The following is a 16,239-nucleotide window of genomic DNA, read 5'->3' as shown; positions in this document are numbered from 1 at the left end:
GTCTCTCTCTCTGTCTCTCTCTCTGTCTCTCTCTCTCTCTCGTATTCAATTTAATTAAATTTTGAAACTTTTCTAAAAATATTTTCATTCTGAGTTAAGGTTTGAAACAGCAAAATTTTCTTCAGAAAATTATACAGTTGAATAAAGGAGTGAATTTTAACATTTCTGATGGCTTTCAACATTAATATCTGTGATTGTAAAATCATGGAATTTTAAGTACAAATACTGTTAGGAATTAAGACGTTGTGGTTAAACTTTAAATTATTTGATTCTTACTTTATTTTAGGGCCTGCCTTTTAAAAACAAGCCATAAACAGTGATATTAAATGCATAACTTTGAAATTTTCTATAGCTAAAATCTTTTATAATTGATCTAAGTCCTCTAAATGACTGTAGATATTTGTATATATATAGTTTGTATTTGATAGCTGTATAGTTATGAGTTACAGTAAAGGAAAACTTTCTGCAAGAGTTAAAAATCACTAAATTGAATATTATAAGTGTAAAAATATATAAATATATGACTATATCAGAATGATATCAGAAAATTGAGTATGCTGGTTGTCTGTGGCAGGTAGGGAGAGGAATGATCAGGGAGGGATCCGGATGGTAGGTACACAGTATACTACTTACTTATATGGTACGTATACTTCATATGTTCATATATGTTGTTTTGAATGTAGGAAATACAATTTTTTAGAGACATCTTTAATATTTTAATTAGCATGCTTTTTCAGGAACATGGTTTCATGAATTTTTTTTACCAATATTTTATTGTTTGTTGTATGTATTCTGAAACAGGCTTACATTTTACATGGTTAGGATCCAAATGCCAGTTTATAAATGGCCTGAAACTACAGTCCAAGAAAGTGTATTACCAAGAGTTTGTAGAGTAGGTTACAAAATTGGAACTTTAAGAAAAACTTAATGAGACTGAATAGGTAGAATGTGTTCAAGTTTGCAATACCTTGAATTTACTTCAAGGCTTATTTTCTATATTATAGTTTTCCCATGGAAATTTAGGTATTATATAACTTGTTGAGATTATCACATATTTCTTTTGCTAGTTTAATTGTTTTTGCTTAGTTTTTCTTTGCACAGACTCACCCATAGCAAAAACTAGTAGAAAGACTTTTTTATACTGGAAAATATGAGGAAGGATTCCAGGATGTTTTAGAATCGAGTATATCTCTGCCTTAGCCAGTACTTTTCATTTATTAGAGGTAATTTTAGTCTATCTTAACCATACTGCAATAGGGAACTTCACTCTGATTCTCATAAATGTGGTTCTGTCATTTACATATTAAAAATTTCTATAATTTACATGTTAATAGTAAATAAAGACAAATTTCAAGGCCCCACACAATGTATAATGTGTGAGTTGGAATTGTCTGTGTCACTGTTCCTCAATACTTACATGATAGTTAGCTAAGATCATATATCAGTATGTTTAATAACAACTACAACAATTTAATGAACATCTATTTTTGTTTTTGCTCAGTACTAAGTTACAAGCTACAAATAAAAGAGAAATAGAAAGTGCACTCCCTAAATTCAAGGAATTTATATTCTACCTACTTGGTTTAAATTTTCTTATAATTAAAGTCATAAAACCAATGATTTTCTTCATAGTTTACATTCTTCTGACTATTAATTGCTTATTTCTTACATTTGACTTCTATTTTTGTCTCCTTTGCCCAGCTTTGGAATCAAAATGCAAATACCTTTTCACCTTGTCTGCGGTGTCCTTTAATTAATCACAGGGTTATTTTAGTTTATTAGTGAATTCAGCTAATCTTCTAAAACTATTTTAACGTCACGGTTAAGAAAAACCCTCTTTTATTGTGTCATATTTGCAGGTGTTAGTGATAGAACAGAAAAATGAAGACGGAACGTGGCCAAGGGGTCCTTCTACTCCTAAGTAAGTCCTCCCACTTTTTATGGGTTATTGCATGGGTTTGAAGCCTTTGATTTGAGATAATGAAATCCAGAATGAGATAGAAGAATGTAATTGTATGTTGCACATGTATACAACTTTAAATTTTAATATTCTCAGTATAGAAGTTATCTAAATTTGCTCTTAAGATGCTATTACTAAAAATGCTTCCAATTTAAATCTCCAAATGAGGTACAGTATAAGTGTTATAAATATTATGTTACATTGTCTAATACAGTTAAATCACTCTTAAATGTTTTGTTAAATTTTTCTTCAATCTTGTGATATTTTTCAAGTATCTGTTAAAAATGTTCTTTAACAGAATGGTTCTGATATGAAAGTAATATTTTTATTAAAATGAATGTTTTAGAATATAAAATCATAAGTAGAATTAGAGGAGTATAAGAATTGCTTTTGATAATAAGTGAGGGATGAAAGAATTAGAAATCTTTTAAACTTTTTCTTTTAATTGTGGTAAGAACACTTAACATGAGATCTGTCCTCTTAACAAATTTTTAAGTTCACAACACAGCATTGTTAAGTCCAGGCACATTGTTGTACAGCTGATCTCTAAAATTTATTCATCTTGTATAACTGAAACTTTATTCCTGTTGAGCAGTAATTCCCCCATTTCTTCCTTTCTCCAGCAACCACAATTTTACTCCCTGTTTCAAGAGTTTCACTAGGTTAGATGCTTCATATATCATAGAATCATGCAATACTTGTCCTTCTGTGACTGGCTTGTTTGACCTAGCATAATATCCCCCAGGTTTATCCATCTTAGCATACATGGCAGGATTTCTTTCTTTTTTAAGGTTGAATAATATTCCATTCTATGTATATGCCACATTTTCTTTATTCATTCATTCATTCATTGTTGGACATTTAGGTTGTTTCCATATCTTGGCTATTGTGAATTGTACTGCAGTGAACATGAGAGTGCAGATATCTCTTCAAGATAACTGATTTTGGTTCCTTTGGATATAGAAGAGATTTCTGGATCATATAGTAGTTCTAATTTTAATTTTTTAGGAACCTTCATACTATTTCTATAGCGGCTGCATCATTTTATATTTTCACCAACAGTATACAAGGGTTCCAATTTTTCCACATTCTTGCTGGCACTTGTTATATTTTGTTCTTTTGATAATTGCCATCCTAACAGGTGTGAGATGGTATCTCATGGTTTTGATTTGCATTGCCCCAGTTATTACTGATGTTGAGCATCTTTTCATATACCTGTTGACCATTTGCTCTTTGGAGAAATGTCTGTTCAAGTTCATAGGCCCATTTTTTAATCTGGTTATTTGGGGTTTTTTTGCTATTGAATTGTAAGTGTTCCTTATATATTTTGGCTATTAACTCATTATCAGATATTTGGCTTAAAGATTTAAAAATACAACCTGAATTTATAAAACTTCTAAAAGAAATCTTAAGGGGAATGCTTCATGACATGCTAGTAGGTGGTGATTTCTGCAATATAACAGCAAAAGTACAAGCAACAAAAGCAATAATAGACAAATGGGATTACATCAAACTAAAAAGATTTTGCATAATAAAAGAAACAATCAGCATAGTGAAAAGGCAACATACGAAATGGGAAAAAATATTTTTAACGATTTTAGAATTACCAGATCCACGATCCATTATCAAAAACATTTAGGGCTAGTTGTATTTCAATATTCATACTTTTCAAACCTTTTAGAAGTAATATAAGTACATATGCCACCTATTATATTTCAGTAGAGTCCAGGGGGACTGTCATAATCAAACACATTAATATTCAGCAAATATTTGCACTAAATAGGGTAAATAAGGACTGTAAATAGCTTCATATCAGTTCATGTTACCTGCTCTCAAATGAATTGCGAAAAAAAGTTTTAAGTTTTCAAGGCTTTTGAAATTTCAAATTTTCTAAATAAGAAATTGCGGACCTATATTTTGAAATGCTTAAAATAATAATTCTTAAATCAATAATAATTTTGTAATTGTTAACCTAGCAAATAAAAGAGAATGGCCTGGTATTTAATTTTCTTCAAAACTAAAATGCTCCTTTAACGAATGGCTCTCTATCCTTTATATCTCGTGGGAAGTTTTTTCATTTAAATTTCATGAGAACATGCCTAAGTACATTAATTCTATTCTTACTCTACTTAATTGGATATAATACAATTATATTAGGGTAGAACTTAATATAAGATTGTAAAAGCACATGATACAACTATGTAGATTTGATTGATGAAATTTTTAGGAATAATTTCTTTGTGAATGTTCACATTTAGTCTTTTGATCAGAACTATTATTGTTTTTTTCTAGCTTATCTTTAGATTGTAATACACTTGTTTGTTAATAGCTTTAAATAATTTTGAAATCACAAAATTCCTTATGAGTTACTATAAAAGTACCATGAGTTCAAATATTGAGAGATCTTGTCTATTTTAAATTATTGGTTTCATCTGATAGAACTAGTTATATATTTCATTTTATTATCTTCGCTATCTGCTAGCGCAATACCATTTTAATTTACTTAAACAATTGTAGTACTTGCTTCTGTAAGAGAAAACACGATTTCTTATGTTATAGGTAACACACTATGCACATGCAATAAATATTGGTTAATGAAGGTACTACACTAGGGTTTCAGAGAAGTACAATTAAGAGTCCCATTCTTCACTGAATCAACCAGTTTAATAGAGAACCTAAATATTAAAGCATGAAAAGTTAAGTATCTATTCACTATAAATGTGAGAAATACCATACAACAATATGTATAAATTGCCAAATGACATTTTATTAGAATACAAAAAAATTGTTTTTTTTTTTGAAATTAGCATCTGTATATGAAAACACTCTCAGAAAACTAAGAGTAAAAGGAAGTTTTTCTAACTTGATAGTCTATATACCTGATCTCTGTAGTAAACATATTTGAGTAATTTTCAACACAAAACAAATAAGATTGCAAGTTAAACAAAGAAAATAAAATTCACTATTTGCATAGGATACAATCATCTACATAAAATCCAAAAACAATCAGCAGACTACTAGAACTGAGAAAATTTAGCAAGGTTCTCTAATACAAGGTTAATTTTTTTAAATTAATAGGTGTTTTCTATGCACAGGTCAGCAATCTTTTTTAAAAAGGACCAGATAATAAATATTTTCAGCTTTGTGGGCCATATGGCCTCTGATTCAACTACAACTCTGCTGATATAGCTTAAAAGCAGTCATAGACATTATGTCAACAAGTGGTTGTGGCTGTGTTCCAATAAAACTGTTTTTACAAAAACATGTGGCAAACTGGCTTTGGCTTGTGAGCCAAAGATTCCTGACCCTTCTTAATTACCATTAGTAACATACTTAGAAAATAGCATAACAGAAATTAACCTAATTAGGAATGCATCAAACCTTCATAGAAAAAATTCTAACTATTAAAAGGCAAAAAATTATCATCTACAATGGTACCTCGGTTTTCTAATGTCTCCGTTGATGAACATTTTGGTTTACGAGCACTGTAAATTTTTTGAGTCTATGGCATCATTAGATAATAAAATTCATGCTAAATTTGCAGTTTTAGGGATTGATTTTAAAGGTCTGGAACGGATTAATTCATTTTGCATTACTTTCTATGGGGAAACCGTGCCTCGGTTTTCGAACATTTCAGAACTGGAACGGTCTTCTGGAACCGATCGATTACATTCGAAAACCTGTACTATGTGTCTTAAGATTTCTCACGTACTATATGCCTTAACCTAGTAATGCCTCTTTCTCTAAATCTGTCTTGTCAGTGCCTCCTATTCAAAATTCTATTCTGTTTTTTTTTAGAAACTTCACAAACTCATTCTAAAATTAAGATATAGTAATAAAGGTCCAGGATTAGATAAGTCAATTTTGACAAAGAAGCAAGAAGCACTGGACGTACTAGATAGTGAGAGGTACTACAAAGCTATCGTAATGAAAACAGTATGATGCTAGCAAAGAAAGGCAAATAGACTGGAATAAACTAGTGAGCTCAGAAAAACTTATGTATATATGTGAACTTGATAAGTTTACCAACTAGTCAATGAGAAACAGGTTGCTTAAAGCAAATAGGTGCTTAGATTTTGTTAGAACTGGAGAAAAAGAAAGCAGAATCAGTACCTTATACATTGTGTATATAGACAGAGTCCAGGAGTAAAGACCCAAATAAGAATGTAAAGCTTTAAAGCTAATAAGAAATTTTGGAGAACATCTATGTCTGAGAGATCATAGAACGTAATGTGAAAAATTAAAGGATTTGATTACATCAAAATTAAGTATTTCTGTTAAAGGTACATAAAATTAAAAGTCAGATGTCAGTTTTGGAAAATCTAAAACCTACAAGGGAATAATACCTACATTGTATAAAGAACTGCTATAAATGTACAGAAACAAAAAAGCTTTTAAAAAATAAAAGATATGAATAGGCAGTTTAAATAAGGGGAATCCCAAGTGCTAACAGGTAGAAGAGGGTATATACAAACTCACTAGTAACCAGAAAAATTAAAGTAAAGCATGAAATAAAACCTAACAGCCATCAGAATGACACAAATTTAAAAGATTGCCAATATGAAATGTTTGGAGAGTATATGTAAGAAAAGTCTCATAGACAGTGGTGGGGGTGTAAACTAGTAGCACCATTCTCTAGTTAGTGTTTAATTAATTTGGGAATGCTTAATCCCTCTGATCCAGCACTCAGTGGAATTTTTACACAGGTCCCCGAAGGTAGCAGAATTGCTTGTGGAAGTGGTAGTGCAGACTTGGAGGCAGTTTAGCTAAGTATCTATCACTGTAGATAGAGTGAAGAAGAAAATGAATGGTGGTATACTGTGGATACCAGTGCAGCAAGTAGAAGTAACAATGATGAGATCTTTAAAACTGAGTAAGCTTTAAAATATACAGTTGAGAGAAAAAGTAAAAACAAAATGAGATTTTAATTCAGGGCCATTTATGTAAATTTAAAACAACATATGAAAATATTTAAGAACATAGAGAAAGCACTTATAGTGGAGAAAAATAGGAGTACAGATTGGAAAAGAAAAATAAGTTTTAGAAATTGTCACTTGCTTTTATTTACATGTATATAATTGAAGTAAGGATGCGGGGTTTTTTTTTCTGGATGAATGCCAGCTTAAAAAACAACAACAATGAATTCTGTGTATTCATTGAAGTTACATTAAGAGCACACATTAACTTAGACAGATTCAACTCTAGCAGAAGACATGTAATTTTATGCCCTCAAGAAGGAAACTTCAAGATATTAAGATATAGAATAGCCTGTTTTATGTGCTCAAAATTGCCATCATATCTGTCAGGAGACCATCCCCTGGTCCTCAGCATGATATGGAGATGCTAGTTCCAATAAACGTCCCTAACCTGGGATCTGTTGGCTGCTCATACTGCTTAGCACATAACAGTTTCTACACAGAGCATCAAAAGTCAAGGAAAAATCATTAAAAGCTACATATAATATGGTGATAAAAGAATCACCTGTTGAGTTTGTTAAAACATGAGTTTCTAGACCTATCCCAAGAATTTCTGATTCAATATATCTGAGTGGAGCTCATGAATTTGCGTTTCTTATAATCTCACAGATGATTCTAATGCTGTTGGTACAGTCTAAGGTTCACACTTGTGTTTGTTGATACATATGTACTATGTGAACCACTGTCAGCAGCAGCTTCCTGGGTCCTCACCAGAGACCAGCATAATATAAATCTTGGTGATGGGCCCAGGAATCTGCATTTTAGGTTTTGCTTATGAACAAGAAAATGTCAGAATACACTACAGTAGGCATATGTTCAGTAAGAGAGAGCATGTTAGTATTTTAATTGCCTGACTTTTCTGTACCACTGAAAACAGAGGAACTAAGTGCTCTGAAGTCCTAAAACTGTACGGGCCCATTTTGATCAGAACTGAGACCATATATCCTCTGATGAAAAATAAATTTTTGAACTATTTGAGAAGAAATACTAAGTATTAAAACAAAACGTTAAGGGTAAAATATAATTTTGTCCATAACATATAGTCCTGTAGTCATAAAAATGTATGTACCCTAAAACAAAATCTATATTAGAAATCTAAAAACTTACCTAAAAAAATGCTCAAAAGTTTTCTATCTGGATTTTTCTGCTAGATATCAATATAATTTGAAATTTTTATATGTATGTTATATTTTAAAACTACTCAAGTGCTTAGCTTTTTCAGAACTTTTCATTTGTAATCTAGTTTTTAAGTATCTACAAGTTCTCAAGAACACTCTTTTCTAATGATACCTTAGAAAAGTTTTAACTCCTAAATTTTTCTATTCTGTTAAATGTAACTATTTATTTTCCAAAGATGTTGGCATCAGGTGGATAGTCTATTCAGTTGGACATATGTGACTAGTTCATTCTTGTATTTCTAAAAAATTATTTTAAAGGACAATACTTGTAGAAGCCTGGAGATCCCCAAGAGAGGAAGAACCTAATCAATAGATTGATGATCCCTTAACTTTCCAGAAAATTTCTTAATGTTAACACCTTATTCCTTAGCTATAGCTTCTAACTGAGGTATAGCTTTATTAAATTTTAACTAAATTGTGCTATTGTTTTTTCTCTGTATGGTTTTATTTTAGGTATAGTTATTTCAAAGAATGCCTTTGAGATTATTAACATTGTAGAAATAAAGAGTTCCAAATTTTGCTATTTTTCTGAAATAAGTAAAAATTCCTCTTGTGAGAGTAGCATGAGCAGTTGACTTAATTTAGACATTTTCATTAATTGCTCAAAAATACTGGCAAAAGACTTGTAATTAAGTATCTGGTGAAAAAAGTTAAGGGTCATCAATGATTTTGAAGAGGCAGTTTTCATGGGCTAAAAAACAACCGTAGAAAAAACCAAAATCAACCAGATAAGGCATGAGAGGCTGAAAAAGCCAAATGGAAAACTAAGCCAGTAGTTCTTACTCATACGTTGTCCCTCTGCCATCTGTGTTGTTCTGATTAAAAGAATTCCAAATTGGTGACTGAAACACTAAGTATAAACTTAATCTAGTTCCATATTAGTATTTTTACAGCACTCTGTCCCTGACTACTCTACTTGGAGAGAGGGAGTACTTTATAAATAAAACCATTACGTACTACTTGTGGTTAGGATAAATAATAAACATCTAGGTGACTGCAATATTTTATTTTTGTTTTGTTTATACGATCTGTTTCAGTATTGTACCTGTTTCAATGCAGGTAGTAAAACTTACCATATACTTCTTTAGAATATTTTGGAGAGTAATTAAGTCTAGTTTTCATATATAATTGCAAGATTAACTATATAGATTTAGAAATGGTCGATAGACCTATTTGATCGAAAATTATTGAAATACATATTAGGAAACTTATCCACACATTGTTTTCATTTTAACAAAAGTTGTATTGAGGCTTTTAAAGTATTTATAAGCGTGATAGTCTCTGCTGATTTGAAACATTAGTAGATGTAGTTATGACAGGTACTAAAAGAGGTATAGTTCAAAGAAAATGCACTCTTAAAGTTTCTATGAAAGTATACAAATTTGTTAACAGTTTTAACCTTGTTCAAGTACTGGAGGTAGGGAATTGAGAGATTTTGGTTTGTGGAAATTGAGAGGATGGCTCAAGAGTCTTATTTCCTTGTCATTCAATCATATTCATATATTTTAAATTAATAACACTTCTTCAATTTGAAATGGAAATGATGAGTTATTAATCTAGGGTAATATTCCAAAATCCGTAATTTGTTGTCATTTTTAAAGACATTTTGAATTTTTATAAATTTTTTTCTGTGCTTTGTCTCATTTTATCTTGTTCTTATTATTCTCATTAAGAAAAAGACATATTATGACTTTTTCTGAGACTGTAAAGTTTGAGGTAATGGTACAGCCAAACAGAACTGCCTAGCATGCAGTTAAAGAGGGCACCAACGTTTGGAGAATAATGAGAACTGCAGATATGGAGTTATATTCCTAGAGGTGAGAAATATAAGCATATATGAATTATCTAATCAAAAAATGTAAAGAACTATAGACTAAGTAATATACTAACTAGAATTATACACTATGTCCCTAAGTAATGGTATAAAACAAAAAGATCAAATGGAAGACTTGAATCCCATTTTGTCATAGAGGCTAAGAGAATAGGAGCTTCTAGAAGAAAGGGAATGGTCAGCAATGTTAATGTTGCAGCAGTTGGAGAGAGAACAGAAGAGATTCAGTGTAAGTGGAGACAGCATGATGGGAATAAGAAATAAATTGTAGGGAAGGAGGGAATGGATACTGTAGTCAGAGAATGGAACAACTGATGTAGAACATTCGTCATGAAATATACTAAAAGAAGAAATACTATAACTAAGGTGGTACTTGGTCGGAAAGGCAGGATTCCTGGAGAGGGAGAGAAAGTGCTTTACATATAAATCTTTTTGTTATATAAATACATACATTCTTTCCTGGGTATTTGTCACCTAAACACAAAGGCATCATAATGTTAGAATGAAATTCTATATACTGCTATTTACCAATAAACTGCTTTTTTCTGGTTATTTTTAGTCCAAACTCCAACCCTTTTTGGAAATGCTTGTGTTTACACATAAACACACTCCCCATGATTCTGTACTTGGAGGTTCCTCAGTTTAACATTGAAGATGTTAAATGTTAACATCATAGTAAGATGAAGCCAGAGGAGCAGTTAGTTGATAGGAATAGTAAGGGCTTTTGAAGTTATTAATCTGCAAATATATGGACTTTTTGGGGGATCCTGATTCAAACTAATCAACTGGAAGAGAAAAAAATACTTTTGAGTCAGTTGAGATTAAAATTGAACATGAACTGAGTACTAGATTGGGACCAACAGTGGTCTCAAAAAAAGATCTCTTACCTATTAGGGATGCATACTGTAATATTTACAGGTGGAATTATGGATATCTAGGATTTGCTTCAAAATAGTCCAGCAAAAATATGGGGGGAAGGAGGCATAGGAGATTATAGATAAAACAGGAGTGGCAGAATGCTAGTAATTTTTGAAACTGAGTGACTGATATTGGGTACATGAGGTCTTATGTATGTTTGTCAATTTCTAAAATAAGAGTTAAACATAAAACTTTACAAATTTGGTGCTAAGATTCATAATGGCTGAGAAGTTACTGTAATTTCATTTTTTAAAAGTGGAATGTTTTATGTTATAAGCACCACAAAAATAAAGTTACGAGAAACAATTTGTATATAAATTCCCTTCAACTCTCTTTTGTTTATCTTTAACTATTTAGCACCCTGCCTGACATAGAGGAGGCATACATACACAGCAAATGCTTGTTGAAATGAACTAATCGTATCTCACAACAGTAAAAGTGTTTAAATTTTCAACAGATGTAAATTTTTCTTTTTCTCTAAGAACTTATTTTAGGATGATTGTTAGAAATAGGGAAAGTTTACAGTTGGTCCAATTTTTCTTAAGATAATTTTTGTTTTGTAATCAAAGTTGGGTTTTTTTATGTCAGATTTGAAAATAACTATAAAATATTTTTTATATTTATTAAACTTATTGGGGTGGCATTGGTTAGTAAAATTATATAGGTTTCAAGTGTACATTTCTATAACACATCATCAATATATTACATTGTGTGTTTACCACTCTTTTGCTATGTAAACTTTCAGATTTCTCTATATTTTGGTTGCTCAATATGGTATTAGATTTCCTTGTATGTTAAATATCCAGTTAATTTCCCAAGAATAAGCTGTGTTTTTCTGTTGAAGCAAGAAGTTCAATTTAGTCTTGAATTGCATGCTTTTAGTTGAAACATTGGCAATAGGGAAATTCAAATACTGCATTCAATTTTCAGGGATAAAGTTTAATTTTCTCTCTTCATGAAATTATTTCAGCTACATTGATATTTTTACCTTTTTTCTGTCTTGTTTAAGAGATGAATCTCTGCCTTATATTACACCTAGCCCCAACTAGCAAAAATTAGTTTAACACTAGGTTACTTGAATTTAGTATCTAATCTATGGCTTAGTATCTAGTCTATATATAAGATTCTAAATGTTTTTCTCTCTTTAGAAAGCCACTAGAGCAGAGTTGCTAATGAACAGTGTAACTTCCAAGTTACATCAAAGGAAGAGAGCTAAAGGACTCACTCGGGTTATACTCCACAGACTGAGAAGTCAACCCCTAATTTAACTCCACAAATGTTAGCTAGATTGGGATATGTATAATCCAGTTCAGAAGTTGGAATCAGAATAGATAAGTGATCTAACTGTTAACATTCATCAATAATATCTGTAACAGTATTTAAAAAGTATAGTGTTATCATACTTTAAATTTACCTGTGGACCACATCCATCATCTCTCTCTGAAATCCATGCTATTTAAGGACAATCTCTCCACCAATGTTGTTTATCCAGGTGGTTTCTAGACCTTGCTTTTAATTTCATTATCTCCTCTTTTCCTTCATATACAAATGCCTAGCATACACCGCAATATAGTAGGCACTCAAATAACACTATTTCATTCTTTTGTTTCTTTTTCAGTATCATCTTCCCCACAGTCTATAAATATAAACAAATCTCCCCCCTCTTTAAAAACATAAGCAAAAAGCCATAAACTTCCTCCAAATACCATTCGTTAATTTTTCTTCTTTTGGCAACCAATTTCTTTAGAAAGGTAATACTATTTCTTACCACCCATTCAGAATTTAACAAAGTCCTTACTTGACTCTTTTTAAACTAGTTTATTTGACTTCTCTTTAATACTTCATTTTGGTAACTATTTCCTAAAGAATTCCTCTTAATTTGAATCCATTATACCATAGTTTTTCAAGGACTGTTTTCACCTCTTTGACCAATCTTCTGGCTGTCTGGCTGTCTTTCTCTCCAGGGCTGCCATGTTTGGTTGTGCTGGTTGTGTATTACACAGCTTTTTAGAGGTGTTATTCACATGTAATCTATGTAAAAAGCCCTACTTGGCATTGTGCAGAATACAGCTTCACTGACTATATACAGCAGCTCTGCTCACACTTAGATGCACTGATAGTCCACAGATTTCCACCTGAGCACCTCTCCTTTCATACCATCATAGGCTGGCTCTCAAAATCAGTGGATGGACTCTATGCTAATCCTGTTCCTGAGATCAAACTGACACAGCTGTGCTTTTCTGTATTTCTAGCCTGGAGCTTTGCAGATTTTTCCTAAATGTCATGTAGGACTCACCAGGTCAGACTGAACTCAAAATCTTCTTACCTCACTTTCTCCCATCTCAACAGAAACTGTGTCTATATCCTGTATTCCTTATTTCAGGTACCATCTGAGGGTCATCTTGAGTTCTTCCTTAACCTCATTTCTTTCATTTCCTTAGTCAGCAAGTCTTAACAGATTTTACCTCCTAAACCTGAAGTTTTCAGATGTTTTGATCTCATACCCCCTTACATTCTTAAAAATTACTAAGGACCCAAAGAACTCATGTGGATTACATCTATTGATACCTATATTTTAGAAATTAAAAATGAGTTTTTAAATATTTATTTATAAATAGCAATACTAAACCATTATGTTTTGACACAGTAATATTTTGGTAAAAAATAACTTTTCTGAAACAAAATTAATTTACTGAGAAGAATAGAATTCTGCATTTTTGCAAATTTTAAAATAGAACACAGCTAAATTCTCATATGTGCTTTTTCATTCAGTTTGTTGTGATATATTGCCTTTGGGTTGAGGTATATTCAGTCTTGCACAAGTATGTATTTGGAACAGGGAGAAGTTTTTTCGGATAATTGATACCCCCTGAGAACTGGACCAGTAGTGGTTTAATGATGAAAGGTTAATTGCAATGTGGAATCTCAAATCATGTCAATGAACTTTTTATACTATTACATTAAAATCTACCATATGTAAAAAATACTGAGTTTTGCAGGTATTCCTCATGTTGACATACTTCATGATACAATATCTTGTTAATTACATTTGATAAAACATCACCAATCTTATGAGACAAGTCTAAGTAGTGCGAAGCTGTCTAGCTCATGGTGGCAAAGTCAAGTTGTCCAGAGTTCTATTTTTTTTTTGCTTGAACACTTGAATTTTATCATTGGCAGCAAATACTTTTAAGTTGTTTTCCTTGAAGTAACAGGCTGCCTTCATGTATTTTTGATAAAATGTCTGCCGGATAACTTTTTATGTAAACGAGTGAAAAGAATGGCTTATTTGGCTTAAAATTCAAGTCATGCAAGTCTTTTTCTTCAGACAACCATGTTACTTCAGTATGTAGCAGATGTACTTTAGGCAGGCTTCCTAATTTGTTACACAGTATTAACAATTAAAGGTAATGATTTAATAAAATCAGTAATATTTATTTTTTCAACATAGGTATTCTTAAGTGAAACTATTTCCTACTATTTCCATAGGTATTCTTTAAGTGAAACTATTGCCCTGGCAGGAGCAGCGGAGCACAGGGGAGGGTTTGGGGGGTGGAGTGCAGGGGGCCATCAGGGGATGTAGTGAAGAATACAACAACTCTGGTATATGGTGTTACTGCCTTAATTCATGCTGACATGTCAACAGCTTTACCCACCTTTGTTTTTGCACTGTCAGTGCAAATATCCAACCAGTGAAAGAGATCAAATCACATTTAAATAACACCGTGGTGTTATGAAAAGTTTTGAACTCATAGATGGGTACCCTGAAAGATCTTGGAGCCCTGTAAGGGTTCCATGGACTGTACTTTGAGAACCTCTTCCTAAACATTCAAAATATGTTACCCTGACTACTCCACTCTCTTAACCCTAGCCTTTATTAATTCTCACCTTTGTTATTTTTATAGTCTCCTAAATGATCTTCCAGTCTCCAATCTCTTTCTCTTCCTCAAGAGTTGCCTTTCTAGAATACAAATCCAATTATGTTGATACCCTATTAAAAGCTTTCAACATAACCCTGGCACAATTGGATAAAATCCAGATTCCTTCATAAAATATGAAAAGCCCTTTGTTATCATACCTACCTTACTAACTTCTGTTCCTATCACCACGTACTTTCTATCTTTCAGCCAAGCTGAATTTATTGGTAATTCTCTAAACACATCAGAGTCTCTAGTTTCATACATTTGCATGTGCTCTTCTTTCCACCTGGAATACTCTAACTTTGAGTTCCCACCTACCCCTCCAATTATGCACATTATTTTAAAATCACCACATTACCCACAAAATTTTATATTTTGTTATAATTTTAAAATTTATATAGGATTTATACTGTTTTAGAATGATTTTGCTTATGTATAATTTTCTACCATTAGTTTGTGAGCTGTTTGAGGTTAGGAACTGTGTTGGTCTTTGTATTCCTAGTACTTACTAAGGGTGAGGCATGTAGTAATCATTAAATCAACGATTAAGTGTTTTAATGAATTTCATAGAAACTTCTAATACTATCCTTGGATAGAGTTGCTAATGAATAGTAAAAAGGCTATAGGTGGGCAGAAAAAGAAAAAACATTTATGTGCCTCAGCCACTTCTTTGGATGAAGTAAAATATCTTTATTGCCATTAATTTTACTATAACTACAATTCAAGGGGACGTTTTGGTTTATAGCTGTGTTTTTGAAAAGTTGTAATGAATTGAATTAAACTATAGTCAGCTGGATCACATTTTGAAAAATTAACCTCCTTAATTCATTATACCTCAATGTCTAATAAATTTAGTGTTTTTCTATGTTAACATTCTTAATGTGAAGGAAAAAATGCCAAGATACTTCTATTTTTCTATTAATATTTTAAAACAAGTACCTTAAAATACTAAGATTATAAAATTACCTTTTATAGAGGTTCTCTACCTTGTTTTATATTAAAATTTGTTTGATTGTACTTTGTTTTGAGCTTGGTATAGTAAAATAAAATCTTGTAAGGGTCTTCTGTCAGAAAGGCACCTAACTAGCCTCACTTAATGCAATTTACCTATATACAGGCTGAATCAACAAAATAACCTTTAAAATGAAAAGAAAATATTTACCAAGATTTTGTAATGTATAACTCTTGACAAGTTAATAAAAATTTTCATATATAAGAAATTTTTTTGCCCATTTAGTCTGCATAATACATTGCAAGTATGTAGATTTAGTGAAATCCAAATTACTAAAAGCTGATTTTGTAGATTATATTTTCCTGCCCATTGACCATTTCATTGTTCATTAGCACCTGAGTAGAGGAAATAAAGCAATTTTTAAAAACTAATCACTTTGGGCCTCACTAATTTAGAATTTATGATGACTGAGATACTAGACTAGAAGTCATCTTATTATAGACC

General features: G+C 31.6%; 1 protein-coding gene across 6 annotated transcripts in view; it reads left to right on the top strand.

Annotated features, from left to right (window-relative positions):
* Window positions 1–16,239, top strand: part of USP15 (ubiquitin specific peptidase 15) — a 112,548-nt gene that overhangs the window by 49,808 nt on the left and 46,501 nt on the right. For all 6 annotated transcript variants that reach the window (XM_019732415.2, XM_019732414.2, XM_074325466.1 and 3 more), the window contains one exon: window positions 1,860–1,921. In XM_019732415.2, coding sequence (XP_019587974.1) covers window positions 1,860–1,921 — 62 coding nt within the window. The remainder of the gene's footprint in view (window positions 1–1,859; window positions 1,922–16,239) is intronic.

This window comes from Rhinolophus sinicus, linkage group LG02 (assembly GCF_036562045.2).
Source record: "Rhinolophus sinicus isolate RSC01 linkage group LG02, ASM3656204v1, whole genome shotgun sequence".
Taxonomy (NCBI): domain Eukaryota; kingdom Metazoa; phylum Chordata; class Mammalia; order Chiroptera; family Rhinolophidae; genus Rhinolophus; species Rhinolophus sinicus.
Note: the sequence above shows the minus strand (reverse complement) of the source record. Positions and strands in the feature narration are given on the sequence as shown.